The 17,410-nt window shown below is 39.8% G+C and overlaps 3 protein-coding genes across 6 annotated transcripts in view; 1 reads left to right on the top strand and 2 right to left on the bottom strand.

Annotated features, from left to right (window-relative positions):
- The first annotated feature begins 690 nt into the window (after positions 1-690).
- fhl2a (four and a half LIM domains 2a) lies at positions 691-8,216 on the top strand. Of its 3 annotated transcripts, none has more exons than XM_043249412.1 (6): positions 691-810; positions 3,653-3,820; positions 4,420-4,594; positions 6,292-6,461; positions 6,670-6,856; positions 7,676-8,216. In XM_043249412.1, the coding sequence occupies exons 2-6, from the start codon at positions 3,665-3,667 to the stop codon at positions 7,825-7,827; spliced, it is 840 nt and encodes a 279-aa protein (XP_043105347.1). In that variant the 5' UTR covers positions 691-810; positions 3,653-3,664; the 3' UTR covers positions 7,828-8,216. The 3 variants fall into 3 exon arrangements, with proteins under 3 accessions (XP_043105347.1, XP_043105348.1, XP_043105346.1); XM_043249413.1 differs by lacking the exon at positions 691-810 and adding an exon at positions 2,167-2,433; XM_043249411.1 differs by lacking the exon at positions 691-810 and adding an exon at positions 2,170-2,405.
- A 1,182-nt stretch (positions 8,217-9,398) lies between these two features.
- On the bottom strand, positions 9,399-13,377 carry c9h2orf49 (chromosome 9 C2orf49 homolog). 2 transcript variants are annotated; one of them, XM_043249415.1, is made up of 4 exons: positions 13,217-13,377; positions 12,805-12,962; positions 10,305-10,656; positions 9,399-10,227 (listed from the first exon to the last, which is right to left on the bottom strand). In XM_043249415.1, exons 1-4 carry the CDS (start codon positions 13,349-13,351, stop codon positions 10,174-10,176), a joined length of 699 nt encoding a protein of 232 aa, XP_043105350.1. In that variant the 5' UTR covers positions 13,352-13,377; the 3' UTR covers positions 9,399-10,173. The 2 variants fall into 2 exon arrangements, with proteins under 2 accessions (XP_043105350.1, XP_043105349.1); XM_043249414.1 differs by having other exon boundaries at positions 9,399-10,230.
- Positions 13,378-13,986: 609 nt separating this feature from the next.
- The window catches only part of gpr45 (G protein-coupled receptor 45), a 5,092-nt gene continuing 1,668 nt past the window's right edge, over positions 13,987-17,410 (bottom strand). The window contains exons 2-3 of the mRNA XM_043248245.1: positions 16,953-17,085; positions 13,987-15,789 (exon numbers count right to left, since the gene is read on the bottom strand). Coding sequence (XP_043104180.1) covers positions 14,552-15,679 — 1,128 coding nt within the window. The 5' untranslated portion in view covers positions 15,680-15,789; positions 16,953-17,085 and the 3' untranslated portion in view covers positions 13,987-14,551. The remainder of the gene's footprint in view (positions 15,790-16,952; positions 17,086-17,410) is intronic.

A 17,410-nucleotide genomic window follows, 5' to 3' on the forward strand; every position in this document is an offset into this window, starting at 1 on the left:
GGTTTAGGGTTAGTAGAACAAGTTGGCATATACTTGCAAAGTTTCTGATAGTCAGTATGTTGTGGGCCCTTCAAAATAGATGATATTAAGCAGGCAATCTACTTATACTCTAATGACTGGTAGTTAGCATGTAATTGCAATGTTGCTTACTGTTAGTACAATGTCTAAAGTAGACTATTAAAATAAAGTGTTACCAATATTTTTTTTCCATTCAGTTTTTGCTTAAACCAAAAATTGACTATTTAAGTAAAAAAAAAAAATTAAATTAAAATATATTTTGTGTGAAAATAAGTCTTATAGTCTTATCTTTTATATATATATATATATATATATATATATATATATATATATATATATATATATATATATATATAAAACACAATGTTGCTTGTTTCAGAAACAGATATTTTTGTATATTGTCTACTATAAAGCAAGACAAAAAATGATCTATTTTAAATAGTTAGTAATAGGTTACATCTTTTATATTAATTTCTGAATAAATTATCACAAAAATAAACGAATCCTTAAAAGGACACAGGACTGAAGAGGTATAAGGGAATGTATGTGTGTGTGTGTGTGTGTGTGTGCATATACTCAGATGGGCTTTATCTAGTGTGCTGGTGCTTGTAGTGTTGCTGTGTTGTATTTATAGCTCATCTTGATAGAAAAAGCCTGCCCAAGCCCCACCACTCTAATTAGTCACCCCATAGGTGGAGTAATTTAATCAGGAGAACATACAACCCGAGTGAAGAGCCTCCACGCTCAGTCTGGCCGGACTCTTCAACACAGACAGACAGCTCTTCTCCGGAGGTAAGGACCACAGGACGCTCGTGTCTATACAGGTATATTACTAACACCAGATCACACTCGTGAGCAGTCCAGCACTAAACCTGTGTTTTCTGTCAGAATCACTAAAATCGGTGCTAGTATCATCACATCTGCTGCTTATTCTTTATGGTTGCTCTGTCATTCTGCATGGTTGCTATTAAGCTATTAAGGCAACACGTCACACCACTAAACAGTATATGTATTATGCAGTAAAAATAAGATATTTTTATAACTATATATTAATTAAAAAAAAGCTACTAACACACGTCTGCATCATAGAAGTTACAATAGCTTGCTATGGCTTTCACAGCTTTGTATAGGTCTATGACAGCTATAGGTCTCTCTGAAAACATTTAAGGAGAAGATGAAAGGCACGGCGGTCATTCACAGGGTCGTGATGGGTGGTCAGGATGGGGGTGTGAAGGTTGCGTGTGGGGCGAGAACACTAGGTCTTAATCTCAGGAGGGTTAGTCTTCCACGCACCTGTCTGGCTTCTCTTTTTAGCGTCGTCTAAAAGCTTTCCGTTTATCTTTCAGACCTCTGCTGTACTTTTAATTAGCATTGTGCGATATGTTCGCGTGATGACACTCGCAGATGTCTCCGAACGCAGCTGAGGATTATAAAAAGACAGATCAGAGAAATACCAAGTCGTGCCCGAGAGAGATCTTGTTAGAGGAGATCAGTTCAGATCAAGTGGTGACAAAACCATATAAACAAAAGCGAATACGTTTAAAAGAGGATTTAACAAACTGATTCAGCTGACAAACCGGATCATTTTGTAAACCATTAACTATGACTTTTGTCTCAATAAACTCTTAATATGCCTCTTATTAATAGTTAGTAAGGTATTGGTATTTTAGGTATTGGATATGATTAGGGATGCAGAATATGTGCTTTAAAGATACTAACCAATATGTTAATAATAGGCATGCTAATAAGCAACTAGTTAATAATGAGAACTGGTATCTATACCAAAGTGGCACAAAAACAAAAAAAACATTGTTATTTAGTGACAAAATATTCAACAGACGAATTTTTTTCAATGTCTTGACCAGTCATGGTCAGGTTTGTGAAGAGAGCCATGGACAACCTACTTCCACAAGAAAATGTGGTCATAATAACCTGCGCTATGCTATTTTAATAGTGTGAAAAGACGTAGAAGGAAACTAACGGAAAGAATTGAGGTGGCCTGCCAGTTGGATGGAGAAAGGGAGAAAGCCTGAAGAAGTGAGACAGCAGAAAAGGGCAAGACAAACAGGAAGCAGAGGAGGGGGGAGTGAAGGACTGACTGTGCAAGTCAAAGAATTTTCTTAGAAGGATTTTAAGCAAGAGAGCTCCTTCTCCTGGTTTCCATCTGCTGCCTTTTATGGTAAAACAGTAGAGGGGGATTTGGTGTAGTAGTGAAGGCCGGGCCGGACGAGGGCTCAGTTAGACGCACTCGCAACCAGTTAGCAGGGGGCTGAGGAGCCAGGACAGAGCGCGTGAGGGACACCGGGGACCCCTGAGGAGGTGGCACTCAGCATCACAGGGCTCATGGGAACAGACAGCCTTGACGGGTCCACAGCTCAGACAGCCGCGTGAGTAGATGGCATTCTGTTATTTAGAGTAAGTTCGAAGAAATCGGTCTCTCTTTCAATGAATGCGCATTACGAAACACATCTGAACGATTTGCTCCCAGATCAGTTTTAGAGTCAGATAGCGCTATGCGGCTTGTTACAGGAAAGATGGAATATTCTCAGGAAAAAGTCCAGTCATAGTGAGGTTTATAGGTAATCGCATGCGTGCCGGCAGAGACACACTAACACATGCTGATACACAACATAATGTCTGACAGCTGGAGGTGAGATAACGGGCTGGTTACGATGCTATGATGTACCACCCTGTGGAATGATCACTGTTACCCATCCAGAGAGCGAGTCTGGGCCTCTGACGTTAGGCTTAGAGACACCTTAAACACTAACACAGATTTAAAACCCCTCGTCTCTTAACAGCTTGCTTGCTTTCTATGCATCTTGCTTTTTTGTAAAAACCGTTATCATATAAATTTAATGCTATAATGTTACAAAATGTATGAAATGGGTTCCAAAGTCTGAGACCGCTAGTGAAATTGTCTATACTTATTATTATTATGACAAATGTAAGCTAGACGTTGAATGGTAAATTTATTTATTATAATAAAGCAAAACGAACTAAAATGAACATTCACTGGAATAAATTCAGATTTTTTTTTTCAATTTTTAAAGTATATATAAATGTATACAAATACATGTACGGTATATACAACAATTTTTTTAATGAAAATAAAAACAAACCAATTTTTTTTTTAATTTAATGAAAAATATTAATAAGAATGAGAATATAATTTAATTAATAATAAAATAACACTGCTTTAATGATGCATTAATGTCACAAGAAAATCTGATGATCGTGTTCTCCAGCATGATTTCAGATGATCCAAAGAGCATCTGGAAATAATTTCACAATCATTGTATAAGCGGACTAAAAATAGTGCAGAATATGTATTTCTACATAAAGGTATAAAATGGAAAAAATGAAAAATATATATTTATATATATATATATATATATATATATATATATATATATATAGTTATAAAAACACAACCCATTTGTTGATTTTTTTGCTTTGGATAAAAGCATCTGCTAAATGACTAAACGTAAAAATATAAATCTGAATAATTCACAACAAAATAGTTAACGATGATTAACAGATACAGTAGATAATGATAGATTAAACAAAATAAATAAATATAAACAAGATCACGTCATCTTTTTCACACATTTTGTCACGCTTTCCATCACAGGCAGAAGTAAAGATGACAGAGCGTTACGACTGCCACTACTGCAAGGAGTCTCTGTTTGGGAAGAAGTATGTTCTTCGTGAGGAAAACCCTTACTGCGTGAAGTGTTACGAGAGCCTGTACTCCAACACCTGCGAGGAGTGCAAGAAACCCATCGGCTGCAACAGCAGGGTAATTCACTCAAAATACCATACTGTGTGAAGCTGAAAACCGGCCAATCAGATTAGAGCTTGCCGATCCGGAAAGTGTATTCCTTCTCACACAGATTGGCAGAGTTTCAGGTGAATTTCCGCACAATTACTTGAAGAATATCATGTTATGAAAGCGCTGGGATATTTGAAATCTTATGCTTTTGAACGTTAGCATCGCACATACCCAGCTTCATATCTATGGGTTTTCATAGGCTATAGGTTTATTCGGTAGAGGAGGAGTCCTGTGTAAAAAACAGTTCAGATCTGCACACGAGGAAGTTGAAATGGCACGGTTACATCAACAAATGCATTTTTATATCAGTTTTGCATTTGTTAACGCTATCGTACAGGTTTAGGACATATTTCCAACATGCTAAAGATATTTAACAGGGTAACAGCTACATATTTAACAGCTACAGGGTATTAAACGTGTTTTTAGCCAAACTCTGTGGATTTCTCTTTGAAACTGTAAAAACATTGCGCAAGAAGTACACTGAGGTACATATATTTTACGGGACGAGGTTGGTTACTATCTCTGATTGAGCCACTGTCATGAAAGCGTATCTCGTGTGGGTTTAGGATCTGTCCTACAAGGACCGTCACTGGCACGAGGACTGTTTCCACTGCTTCCAGTGCAAGCGCTCGCTGGTAGACAAGCCTTTCTCCACCAAAGACGAGCAGCTGCTGTGCACCGAGTGCTACTCGAACGAGTACTCCTCCAAATGCCATGAGTGCAAGAAGACCATCATGCCTGGTAAGAGATTCTTCACTGTGGGAGGAACTATTACCTCATATCAGGAGACGTGTTTTTTTTAGAGTCATGCACCGCCATAAAAACACAATTATTCATTGAGCGACACATTCTTTCCATTAAAGCGAAAGAAATCTGCTTCCTTTCATGCAGAGCCGATGTTTGCCCAGATCTTGTGAAGAAAGAATAACTGTCATTAGAGAGATGTATGACAGGCCCGTCATGGCGTTAAAGCAATAGATTAAGTGATCTGCTCAACTTCTAATAAATATTCATTCATAAATCTTCAAAGGCAGGTCCTCATGACCATGTAGAAATGTCACACTCATAGTAACCCATTATGTTTTATGATCAACCACCCTTTTCATAATATTGATCAGTCAAAGTGGATAGATGGAACCAAGTTTAGATTTACTGTAAGCGTAGTAGCTGTTTAATTGATGTGATTGAGTTTGGGCTCACGGTCCTGTGGAATGTTCCAGCTCTTACTGAGTGAAACCTAATATTTCAAATCTGGAGCGCATGGATTTAAATGATATGAGCCAGACTTTTTGAAACAATGAAACCCTGTGCTGTCTCCGTTTACACCACTGCTGGTAGTTGTGCCATGGCTGGTGTTTATTGGACTGTCGTCTGGATGTGTTAAAAAATTATACTTTGTCTTCAGCTAAACTTTTACGCCGCATTACAGACGACATAGGGAGTGCTGTAAACCTGATTAGACTCTATACAACCAATATTTAGTTCTGTTTGTTTGATTATTGATATAGAATTTTTTCTTATACAATTTGGCTTAAAATGATGTGAATTGTAAACATCTGTAATTTTTTTACTAGATTAATTGTATCAAAACGATTAATTACATATCCATATAATATAATATTATATATATATATATATATATATATATATATATATATATACACACTGTATATGTTTACTGTGTATATTTCTTATGTATAAATAAATACACGTTTTACTATATTAAAAAATACAATAGACCACACCCATTTAAATATGACAAAATGCCTATTAGAATAATAAACAAGCTAAATATATAAAGAAAGTAAATTTTTATAATCAAAGAAATAAAATTACACTAAATCCACATGTTTGTATGGATAGCATCAGATGAAGACCTAGTCTGGGTCAAAACATTGCAGTTTTTATGGCAGCATTTTCAACATGAATTCATAAATGAATTAAAATTTAAACATACAAATGTCTTACTGTCTCTACACACATACACTACCATTAAAAAATGTTGAATTTTAAAAACATGTTCTAAATAATACATTTACTGAAGGATGCAGCCTTTATGAAAAACAAAAAACAATCTATGTCAATAAATGCTATTCTTTTAAATTTTCCATTAGAAAGAAATATTAAGCAGCACAACTGCTTTCAACATTTTGCTATATTTTTAGTCAAATAAATGGATCTTTGATGAGCACAAGGGTCTTTCTTTCAAAAACATTAGACCCTCAAACCTTTGAACATTAGTGTTCTTTACAAAATACATGGGTTAAATGCTATAATGGGATATGATATCTGCATCTGATATTCTGCTGTAACCAACTTCCTCAATCTTTCATCATAGTTTCATAATATGTACCATCTCGGTATCGTTTTAACATGCTTTACTTCGTAAGCAGTATGTTGTCATATTTAGGTTAAGATGGCTCTCTTCTCTCCCTCAGGCTCCAGGAAGATGGAGCATAAAGGAAACAGCTGGCACGAGACTTGCTTTACCTGCCAGCGCTGCCAGCAGCCAATTGGCACCAAGAGCTTCATCCCCAAAGACAACCATAACTACTGCGTGCCCTGCTATGAAAAGCAGTTCGCCATGCAGTGTGTTCACTGCAAGAAGGTAGAGTTCAAGCAACCTACGAACTACAACAAGCTAGGCTACAGTAGTTAAATATATATATATATATATATATATATATATATATATATATATATATATATATATATATATATATAAAGGATCCAGTCAAGAATGAGTGTAAAACAGTCCACAGAGGAATAAATAGTAGGGAGCTATGATTACATGGTCTCCTTTCTTCTCTGTGTAGCCCATTACCACCGGCGGTGTGACGTATCACGACCAGCCGTGGCACAAGGACTGTTTCCTGTGCACTGGCTGTAAGCAGCAGCTGTCTGGTCAGCGCTTCACCTCTCGGGATGACTTCGCCTACTGCCTGAACTGCTTCTGCAACTTGTACGCCAAGAAATGCGCCTCCTGCACCACCCCCATCAGTGGTATGCAAATCCAACAAATGGAACTACAAATAGAAATACCTAAATTATGATCAAATCAATCACGTACTGCGGTTCAAGCAGGGTCGTGTGCCACTGAGAAGTTTTTAAATTAAACTGAGAATATATATTATATATATATATATATATGTTTAAAAACAAATAAAAAAATCTGAAACTAAAATTAAAAAGGAAAACTGAACATAAAAATAAAAGCCTATTCAACATATGAATGCTTCCATAGTATAAATGATACTAAAATGACACAACAATAATTTGAATTTAAGCAAATAGAATTGAAATGGAAAAAGATTTGTAAAGGAATAACATGTATTTTTGTAATAAATGTATTTTTCAGTCTAGATTATTATTATACAAATATGTATACTATATATACTTTTAGTGCTGTAATAATTTTAAAAGATTATATATATATATATATATATATATATATATATATATATATATATATATTTTTTTTTTTTTTTTTTACTTTGCAATTTCTTTGGCTTTTTTCTCACAAAAGCAAACATTTGCAAACAATTTTGCCACAATAATTTCTGTTAGATGTTTGTGTGAAAATTGTTTTAAAAAACTGAAGGCCAATAATTAGAATTTCAGAAATTGTACGATTTTGTGTAAGCAAAGCTGTAATAAATGAACTTTCCGTTAATGTAGCAAAATGCAAGAAATGTTGCAAAATCCAAAAGGCAAAAGCAATTCTGTCATTCTGCATTTTGCTCAACCGTTTATCAAAAAGCTCAAATTTACCAGCATCCATAAGCTTCATGCTAGTACTGATAACTTTTGTTTGTGATATAGGACTCGGAGGAAGCAAGTACATCTCCTTTGAGGAGCGCCAGTGGCACAACGACTGCTTCAACTGCAAGAGGTGCTCAGTGTCTCTGGTGGGCAGAGGTTTCCTCACCGAGAGAGATGACATCCTGTGTCCTGAGTGTGGCAAAGACATGTGAAAGCGCGCAAGAAACAATTCCAGCATGCATGACAGATCAAAATGTTAAAACCAGCTCATTGGAAAAGCATGAAACGGTGTGAGCAATGAATACATTTAGGTACTCCATAGAAACGTAGTAAAAATTGTTGTAGCAGAGATTATAATAGCGTATGTATAGCAAAAGGCAGAGCGTCTTTATTTCAGCTTGAAGAGGAAAGAACCGGTTCTAAAGATCAAACTTTAAATGTGAGGATAATAACCTTTGTTCTCTCTTTCAAATGACTAACCGGCTCTCTGAAGTGTTGCATAATCCATGTCTTAACTTGGGGCTTTTTGTGTATCTAACAGTTACGGATGAATACTAAATAAATACAGTTAATGCAATACCAATAAAGCTTATTAAAACAACCGACTATATGTTTTTTTGTTTCTCTAACTGAACTATTGCACTAGCCAATAGAGCCACCTAGAGTTGACACGCAAAATAACATGCACCTTCTCATCCGGGAGTATGCAAAATATATTGTGTCAAAAAGCTTTAATTAGAGTTCTGTAGACAAATGTTAACCAAACCGACAAATTCATTTATTGAGGCCGGAGGACACAGGGAAGGGAAAGCCACATTCATTTGTATTGTTTTATGCGAGTTATTGTCTTTAGCATTTTAGAATATGCTGGTTCGGGTCCATACTGTGATAGGATCTGGTTACAGGAATTCGGGAAAACATGCAAACTTCCCTTTTCCCCTGGGGAAGGAGAAATGTTTTACTCCGTCATTTCAATGTCTCCTCTGGGACAAAAACCCGAGAAGCAACTGCATCTCTAACCAGAGGCGGCGGAGTGTTTGAAAGCAGAGCAGAGAGAGACGAGAGCGAGAGATGAGTGACAGAACGAGAGAGCTGATAGAGAGAGCGTGAGCTGACAAGAGCGAAAGAGAACAAAGTGGAAGTTCGGTGAGCCCTGACCGGCGATACAAGACCTGCCGAGGATTGAAGAAAAAACCAAGCTGAAAAAAAACCAAGCTGACAGAACTAGCAGCCCGGCAGGAGCCAGCATCGCGGGAAAACAGGTAATTGGCCGACACTCAAAAAGTGCTCGCTTTGCTCATTGTGAGCGTTTCTGCATTGACTGACGGGAAATCCCTGCGTAAACCTGGATCAAGAACAACCAGGCTTGCGCGCCATTCAGAACCACGTGTTATTTAAATTCATTACAAGACCCCAAAAACATTTTGGTCAGTAATTTAATAGGTGCGTTAACGGTTAAAAAGTGAAAAGGGTATTAAAAAGGGAATAAACTACAAAAACTTATATACAATATATAGAAAAACAACAACCTATCAAGCCCACACTGTTCAACGCTAGTGAACAAAGCAGCTACGGAATTCATATATCATACATATTTAATAAATTAACTTGGTAACTTAATTGTCATTTATAAAAAAAGTTAACGTATCAATTAAAATGAATAAACAATGAACACTACATTTATTACACTCTTTATAAATCTTTGTTAACACTGATTAACATAAGTGTATTATACCTTTAAAATTTGAGGTGTAATTAAAAGAAAGGATTGCAAACACGGTGATCATTGCTCTCAGCCATTTATTAGATCAGGCTTATTGTCACTGAGGAACATTCCATGCAGTTCAATAAAAACTCAATTCATAATGTCTTGAAAAGACCACCACTAAAACACTGAACACGTGAAACACCCTTTATATCGCTTTTTCACTTAAACACAACGCATGGTGCAACAAACATCGCAACTTCATTTTGGCCCGTTGGGGGGGGCTAGAAATACAAAACCGGCCAAGGGGTTTACCTGATAATTACCAACGTACTTCAACAGGCCTATCCCCATCTAGAAAGCTGATCAATGCAAGCATTTTCTTGGAGAAATAAGAGATTTCTTCAAAACGCCAATCAGTCAAAGCACATCCGGTTACTGCCAATACTTCTATACCGGTAAAAAAACCCCCGCAGAGCACTGGAAAGCTCGTCCGTTCTCCATCCAGTTCCTCCCAGTGGGTTCGATTCGCCAACGTGATCCACTCACAACGGGACGTTTGCCCATCGCAAGAAAACTACTCTATAAAGTATTGCTAAAAAAGTGAAAAACCGACCAGTCCAACATAAAACTGCTAGGAATGTCTCAGTTCCTTCGCCGCACATCAAGTCGAAAGCCGAGGCGTTTCCTAGTGTGAAATAAACCAGAGGGTCACATTTCACGTCACCTTTCCTGAGGCCGGTGTGTAAACCCATCTTTCTAATTCTCCTGCCTCATCACGCGTCTATCTTCGCCTCAGAGACCCAGCGGACGACGTCGGCGCCGTTAACCGTCCATCCCAGACGACTGCAGGTTACGGCCATGTGATATGTTGAATCTTTTTCTTTGTATCGGGCGACTTGATGTCCTTCTGAGACAAAAAAAAAAGAGAATTACCTAAAGGATTCACAGTGCTGGCTCCCGTGGTGTTGGTTTGATACTCACACTAGCGTCGGGTTCTCCGTCGCCGGGGGACGCGCGCTTTAGTTTAGACGTGGTGTTGTTTGAGTGCAGCGAGGAGTTGGCCGTTTTGGAGTGATTACAGGGGCTCTTGGGACTGTCCCCCGGCGAAGACACTGGGGTCCTGTTAGAGGAGTTTGAGGACGAGTTCGTAGAGGTCCCAGAGAGTTTGCGTATGGGGTTGGAGAGACTGATGCTGGAAACCGGGGGCTTCAGTCGGTCTGTGGTGACAGGTGCCGGTGAAGGGTCGGATTTCTTCAGCTTTACACCGCCAGTGTTAGTAGAGCTGCCGTCAAACACTATCAGCGGCCTCTTCCTGCCAGAGTCACTGCTTGAACTGAAACCAGTCGGGAACATGGACATTTTCATTCAGGTACACAACAGCATGAAATATATTCTCTCTCACAATCACCTCTGAAAACCTTTTTTTCCCCCATTCTGTGCATCGAGCTCAGTTAAGAAACATGCAACCAATCAGGTTTTGTCGTCGAACAATCATTGACAGCGAGATTTCAAAGCTTTAGCAAAAAGACTATTACAAAACAGTCCACAAATCTGTAGTAGACACGAAATTGATATTAATGATGGATGACTGTCTACATGGATAAGCAATTCTGGACATGACACAAATAATCCACACTTGAGGGAGTACTCACAATAGATTTCAGCGGTGTTTGTTGTTAGCATGTTGCTAAGCTAATGATGTGACGCTCTTAATAAGCATAAAACTATGATATGAACACATTATAACAGTCCGTTTACGCATGTAAATTTGTTGCGTGTTTTTATTTATTCAAAATCCATACTGTTTCTCTTTCTCTAAAGTAAATAGTTATATAGTACCAATTACTAAAATTCATCGCTAAGAACCTAATTAAGAACAGTCTTATGGGTTTGGAGTGACATGAGGGCGAGTAATTTTCTGAATTTTTATAGAATTTATATTAATACAGAATTTTAATTTTGGGAAACATGATACAAATTTTCAGATTTTTTAATGAATACAAAGATCAAAAGAACAGATTTATTGAAAATAGAATGTTCTTATAAGACTAAATACACTCACTTTTGATCCATTGATTCTAAATAAAAGTATTTATTTCTTTAAAAAAAGACAAAGAGTTGATTATATATATTAGACGTAACAAATTAGAGAATTTTCTTTTGTGGGTGAACTATTCCTTCAAGCAGTACAGCGTGCGTCTGTCTGTCTGTCTGTGTGTGTGTCTGTCTGTCTTTGTGTCTCTGTCTGTGTGTGTGTGCGCGTCTCTGTCTGTCTGTCTTTGTGTGTGTGTGTGTCTGTCTGTCTGTCTGTCTTTGTGTGTCTGTCTGTGTCTGTCTGTCTGTCTGTCTTTGTGTCTCTGTCTGTCTGTCTGTCTTTGTGTCTCTGTCTGTGTGTGTCTGTCTGTGTGTGTCTGTCTGTGTGTGTCTGTCTGTGTGTGTGTGTGTCTGTCTGTCTGTCTTTGTGTGTCTGTCTGTCTGTCTGTCTGTCTGTCTTTGTGTCTCTGTCTGTCTGTCTGACTCTGTCTGTGTGTGTCTGTCTGTGTGTGTCTGTCTGTCTGTCTTTGTGTCTCTGTGTCTGTCTTTGTGTCTCTGTGTCTGTCTTTGTGTCTCTGTGTCTGTCTTTGTGTCTCTGTGTCTGTCTTTGTGTCTCTGTGTCTGTCTGTCTGTCTGTCTGTCTCTGTCTGTGTGTGTGTGTCTCTGTCTGTGTGTGTGTGTGTCTGTCTCTGTCTGTGTGTGTGTGTGTGTCTGTCTCTGTGTGTGTGTGTGTGTGTGTCTGTCTGTCTGTCTCTGTCTGTGTGTGTGTGTCTGTCTCTGTCTGTGTGTGTGTGTGTGTGTCTCTCTCTGTCTCTGTCTGTGTGTGTGTGTGTGTCTGTCTCTGTGTGTGTCTGTGTGTGTCTGTCTCTGTCTGTCTGTGTGTGTCTGTCTCTGTCTGTCTGTGTGTGTCTGTGTCTGTCTGTCTGTGTGTGTCTGTGTGTCTGTCTGTCTGTCTGTCTGTGTGTGTGTGTGTCTGTCTCTGTCTGTGTGTGTGTCTGTCTGTGTCTGTCTGTGTCTGTGTCTGTCTGTCTGTGTCTGTGTGTGTCTGTCTGTCTCTGTCTGTGTGTGTGTGTCTGTCTCTGTCTGTGTGTGTGTGTCTGTCTCTGTCTGTGTGTGTGTCTGTCTGTCTGTCTCTCTGTCTGTGTGTGTGTCTGTCTGTGTGTGTCTGTGTGTGTCTGTCTGTGTGTGTGTGTGTGTGTCTGTCTGTCTCTGTCTGTGTGTGTCTGTCTGTCTCTGTCTGTGTGTGTCTGTCTGTCTCTGTCTGTGTGTGTCTGTCTGTCTCCGTCTGTGTGTGTCTGTCTCTGTCTGTGTGTGTGTGTGTGTCTGTCTCTGTCTGTCTGTGTGTGTCTGTCTCTGTCTGTCTGTGTGTGTGTCTGTCTCTGTCTGTCTGTGTGTGTGTCTGTCTCTGTCTGTGTGTGTGTGTGTGAGAGAGAGAGAGAGAAGTGACCTGTACGCCCCGGTGTTGCTCTGGCGCGCTCGGCTCCTCTCCATCCTCCTCCCCCAGCGGCTGCCGGGCAGATCCCTCTGCGGGAGAGGAACGACATGCCGCAGGTACAGATCTGTGAGCCGCTCGCGGTCCTCTTCATCGCCCACTGCTATCTTCCTCTACGACAAAACACAGGCACCGCTCATTTGCTACCGCTCTGTGACTTATTCCTCAGACCTCGGACTATTTTTCACTAACGTGAGATATTATGCAATTATGCCTCACATAAAAGCCCGAGCTCGCTACGAACAACTGACATATCATTGTTTATTATTATTATTATTACGTTCATGCAGCCCAAGAAACCGGCACGTTATGCGAGGAAGCCTAACTCACAATAAGCTGACAGGTTATAAGTGGCTCTCAGTCTCACCTCGCGTAACACGAGCTGAATGAACTCGTGAGAAAGAAGCTCGGGATGGAGCAGGAGGTCGAGTTTGGAGACATGTCCAGCTTTGGATGAGGCGTCTTCCGTTCTGTCCGTCCTGCGCGACGCCATGTTTCTCATCTATTTCCGGAGAGCGCAGGAAGAAGCGCTTTTGTTCTGCGCTTGAAACGCGTTCAACAGCGTTTGACCATCACTGCCACCTACAGTAACTTACATGTACAGCCCCAAGAGAAGTTCAGTCCACGTTACTGATGGACTGAACGAACAGTCGTTCAATGGGCAAACATTTGGGCATTCACAGCTATTAGCGCTGGCTGATAACCATATCAACTTAAACGTTTTATTCATTCGTTGTGCATATTGTGATTTCAGTTCATCAATTTGGTGTAGTTTACATATTATTTGCTTCCAGGATATGTTATTATATTCATAGGCATTACATCCGTCATCCTCCAGTCTGCTCTCAGCCTTCAGAAAACAAACAAACATTCATCCCTTTTTGGTTCTTCAGTACCGACAGATTTCTGTATTGACAGTATTTATATAAGCATTGCAAAGTCACTGAATTAAATAAAGACTGAAAATGGCATATTTTTAAAGATGATGCATTCCAAATATTTCAGGAATGGTGAGAGTGTTTATGGTGTTATTTTTATGAACTTGCAAAAGCCTTCAGCCGAAGTGGTAAAATGACTGAAAGCAGCAAGCACAAATAATAAATATATTGTAACGCTTAAGAAAAACAAGAGCGATAATTTAGGATCAACATTTAATTATTTATTTATTTTAAAAAATGCAGTATCAATCTGGGACTGGTGTAAACTCAAGATGGTTAATATTACTGACAAGCACAGCTTGAATGTTTACCGTATAACTGAAACTGAAAAAAAAGGTCATTTGTTTGTTATCCGGTGGGTTGCACAGACAGATAAAATGTACAGCTTCAATGCACTGTAAGTTGCTTTGGTTAAAAATGTCAGTTAAATGCATAACATAGGAATGCAATAAAAAAAACTTAACCATAAATAAATAATATCAAAAAGCACTGGTTTAGTTACTTTATTTTACATTTTCTCATGTTTTACAAAACTGCAGAGCAAGTCAAATCTTTCCAACAGAAAAAGAAAGCTCCTCGGGGAACACATATAAATATTGCTCTGATGAATTTCGGACAGCGGATGCTGTTTCCTTCATCACCGCAGATTACGATCGGAGGAGTTATTTGTCAAGTTTTCAGTTCGTAAGTGTTCTTTGAAACCGTGACTTTTTTTTTTTTGTAGCTAAACATTATCTCGATTAGGCTACGCTTTGGTGCAGACCCTAAACAGAAGACTGGGTCTCGCTGCTGCACACGTAGATATTGCTGGGTCTTATCCGCCTGCGACTTCGCCCAGGAATCTTGGGACAGAGATGGCAGGTCTTGGGCATGAACTCCAGGCAGGCTTCGCGAAACTTGCGTATTCTCCAGCAGTATATGACCGGGTTGAAGACGGCCTTGAGGTAACTCAACCACAGCGCCCCGATGCTGATGGGGTAAAAGGCCGGGCTGAGGTAGAAGCGTCTACTGAACACCGCCAGCAGACTCACCACCGTATGTGGCAGCCAACACACAGAGAAGCCAATGAATAGGATGAGGATAGTGGTGAAGGCCCTGGTTTTAAAACTCATGTCCACGTTGACCTGGGGTCGCTGCAGCCCGGTCAAACCCAACTTGCTCACGTGGTTAATGGCGACGCTGCCCTCGCTGGTGTGGTTGTGGATGCGCAGCGCGTTGCGTCGAACCGTGTTGAGGATACACAGATAAGAATACAACATCACACCGAAGGGCACAAAAAACACGGCGACCGCGAGCAGAACCGTGTAACCCCGGTCCGCCAGCGATTCGCTGTATCCCAGAATGCACTGCGGCACTTGCGCCCCGATCCCTGCCGTCCTCCAGCCGACCACAGACGGTAGGGACACGCAGAGCGACAGAGCCCACGAAGCGGCGATGAGAATCTTGGCCCGATGGGGCGTCAGCTTGTCCTGCCGCTGAACTATAATGAGGAAGCGATCGACGCTGATGATCAGGAGTATAGACACGCCTTCCAGAACAAACAGCCAGTAGAGCATGACGGATACGCGGCAGAATCCCGCTCCGAAGCTCCAGTCCGTGGTCGCGAGGGTGACGGCGGTGAACGGCATGCACAGCAGAGACAGCATGATGTCTGAAAAAGCCAGCGTGGCCAGGAGCAGATTGATCGCCGAACGCATGGCCGGTTTCTGATACACGATCAGACACACGATGGCATTGCCGAGGAAGCCGATGGTGATCATGAAGATCATGATGGCAGCCAGCGCCACCCTGAGAGTGGTGGGCATGAGGGCGGAGTCAGATTCTTGCACCTCGGTGTCTGTTGGTTCCAGAAGGCCGCACCCCTCCAGTGAGCTGCCATTGCATGCAAACATGGCAGCCGTTACCAGGTATTATCCATCCGAGGCTGGAAAGTCATAGCTGAATCTTCACCGCGGCCTTGTGAGCTCCCATTGAGTGAAAAACTCTCCTGTAAAAACATTACCTGCAACAGACGACCGCACATGTGAGGAACATTCGTAACAATGCACATATGCGTTTATACTATACTGTCCGAACGCTTGGGGCCAGTACATTTTTTTATTCAGCAAAGATTGATTAAATTGATCAAGTGACAGACGTTAATCAGTGTGCCGGCTCATCAAAGAATCCTGGGGAAAATGTATCATTGTTTTCACAAAAATATGAAATAAAACTGTTTTCAAGGAACGGCAGCAAATCAGCATATTCAAATGATTTCTGAAGGATCATGTGACGTTGAAGACTGGAGTAAGGATTGTGGAAAATTCAGCTTTGCCAACACATGAATGTATAAAATCAGTTACACTTTAGATAAATAGATGCATTTAGATAAAATATAATTAAATATAAAACAGTTGTAATGACTGCAATGATATTTCACAATATTACTGTGTTTTACTGTATTTCTGATCAAATAATGCAGCCTCCATGTGTTTTTTGTGACCAAAAACTATACTATATTATCATCCAGCTCATTATAAATCATTTGACATGTAAGTATGTATATCTAGTATACTATAGGTATATACTATATGGCAAATCTCATTGGCTTGACTGTTCATGTCTTCAAAAAATCTCCACTATATTATCCCCCATCTGCCTAATGCAACTATAAGTCACGATGATGCGAAGATATTACAGGTGCGTCTCTAAAAAAGCTCAAAGTTCACAAAGTGAACCTTTCATATATTCTACATGTGTTACATTTAAAGTAAAACATTTCAAAGGTTTTTCGTTTGCTTTCATTTTGATGAACTCACAGCTCATGAAAGTCGAAAAATTAGACAGTTAAATAAAAAACGTTAATATCAACAACCGAGAAAAGTGCATCACAGATACTTTTGGAAAATGTTCCTTTTAAAACGTCTTTGGTGTTCTGCTGAACCATGCCTTTAAGAGCACAGAGGCACAGTGATAGGAATTTTAGTGAGTGACGTTTTCATGACAGCACGCAAAAGATTGCATAATCAGTAAAGACACATGGTGAAAACATTCTTGTAATAATTACTTTTTTTTTGCTTAAAACATCTGTAGAGCAATCTGTGCAGACCGCAGTAAAAGCAATATGGTGCGCATATACAAACCGCAATCATCGTGTTTACAGATGAAAGAGGGAATGATGCTCACTCAGAGGATGCTGCTGTTGCCATGGTTACGCCGGGCTGTTCTTTGCTAAGGATAGCGCAGATATAAAGGGGAATGCAGATTCCAAGAATTCATCACACATCTCTGCATGTCATCTTCTGACAGCTCCATTGTCCTAGAAAAGACCAGAATAACTGCAAAACACACAGCAGGGCAGTCACACGCGCTAATTTGAGGGCACATTTCCAGCCGTACTTCGAGTAGTAATAATGGGTCGGCCAATCAGATTTTCATAGTTAATGAGTTATCATTCCTTGTATGTATCATTTATCCGATTGAGAGGGACGTCATGGTGCACACGTTGCATTTTTTTCTCAGTCAGCTTCATAAAGGTTGCTGTCAATTAAAAAAAAACCCAGAATAAGGGGACTACAATACAATACATTCCATCGGGGATACACAGGTAATTATCAGATTTTTGGGTGAATCGGACACTGAGG

Source organism: Puntigrus tetrazona, chromosome 9, assembly GCF_018831695.1.
Source record: "Puntigrus tetrazona isolate hp1 chromosome 9, ASM1883169v1, whole genome shotgun sequence".
In the NCBI taxonomy this organism is placed as follows: domain Eukaryota; kingdom Metazoa; phylum Chordata; class Actinopteri; order Cypriniformes; family Cyprinidae; genus Puntigrus; species Puntigrus tetrazona.

Excerpts from the sequence above, each read along its gene's own strand:
- c9h2orf49 (XM_043249414.1), bottom strand. The coding sequence starts at position 13,351 with ATGAGAAACATGGCGTCGCGCAGGACGGACAGAACGGAAGACGCCTCA. Across the intron at positions 10,657-12,804 it reads AGCAACACCGGGGCGTACAG|TTCAAGCAGTGACTCTGGCA; the intron begins GTCACTTCTCTC and ends GACTGGTTTCAG. Across the intron at positions 10,231-10,304 it reads ACGGAGAACCCGACGCTAGT|AAGGACATCAAGTCGCCCGA; the intron begins GTGAGTATCAAA and ends TTTTTGTCTCAG.
- fhl2a (XM_043249412.1), top strand. The coding sequence starts at position 3,665 with ATGACAGAGCGTTACGACTGCCACTACTGCAAGGAGTCTCTGTTTGGG. Across the intron at positions 3,821-4,419 it reads CCATCGGCTGCAACAGCAGG|GATCTGTCCTACAAGGACCG; the intron begins GTAATTCACTCA and ends GTGTGGGTTTAG. Across the intron at positions 4,595-6,291 it reads CAAGAAGACCATCATGCCTG|GCTCCAGGAAGATGGAGCAT; the intron begins GTAAGAGATTCT and ends TCTCTCCCTCAG.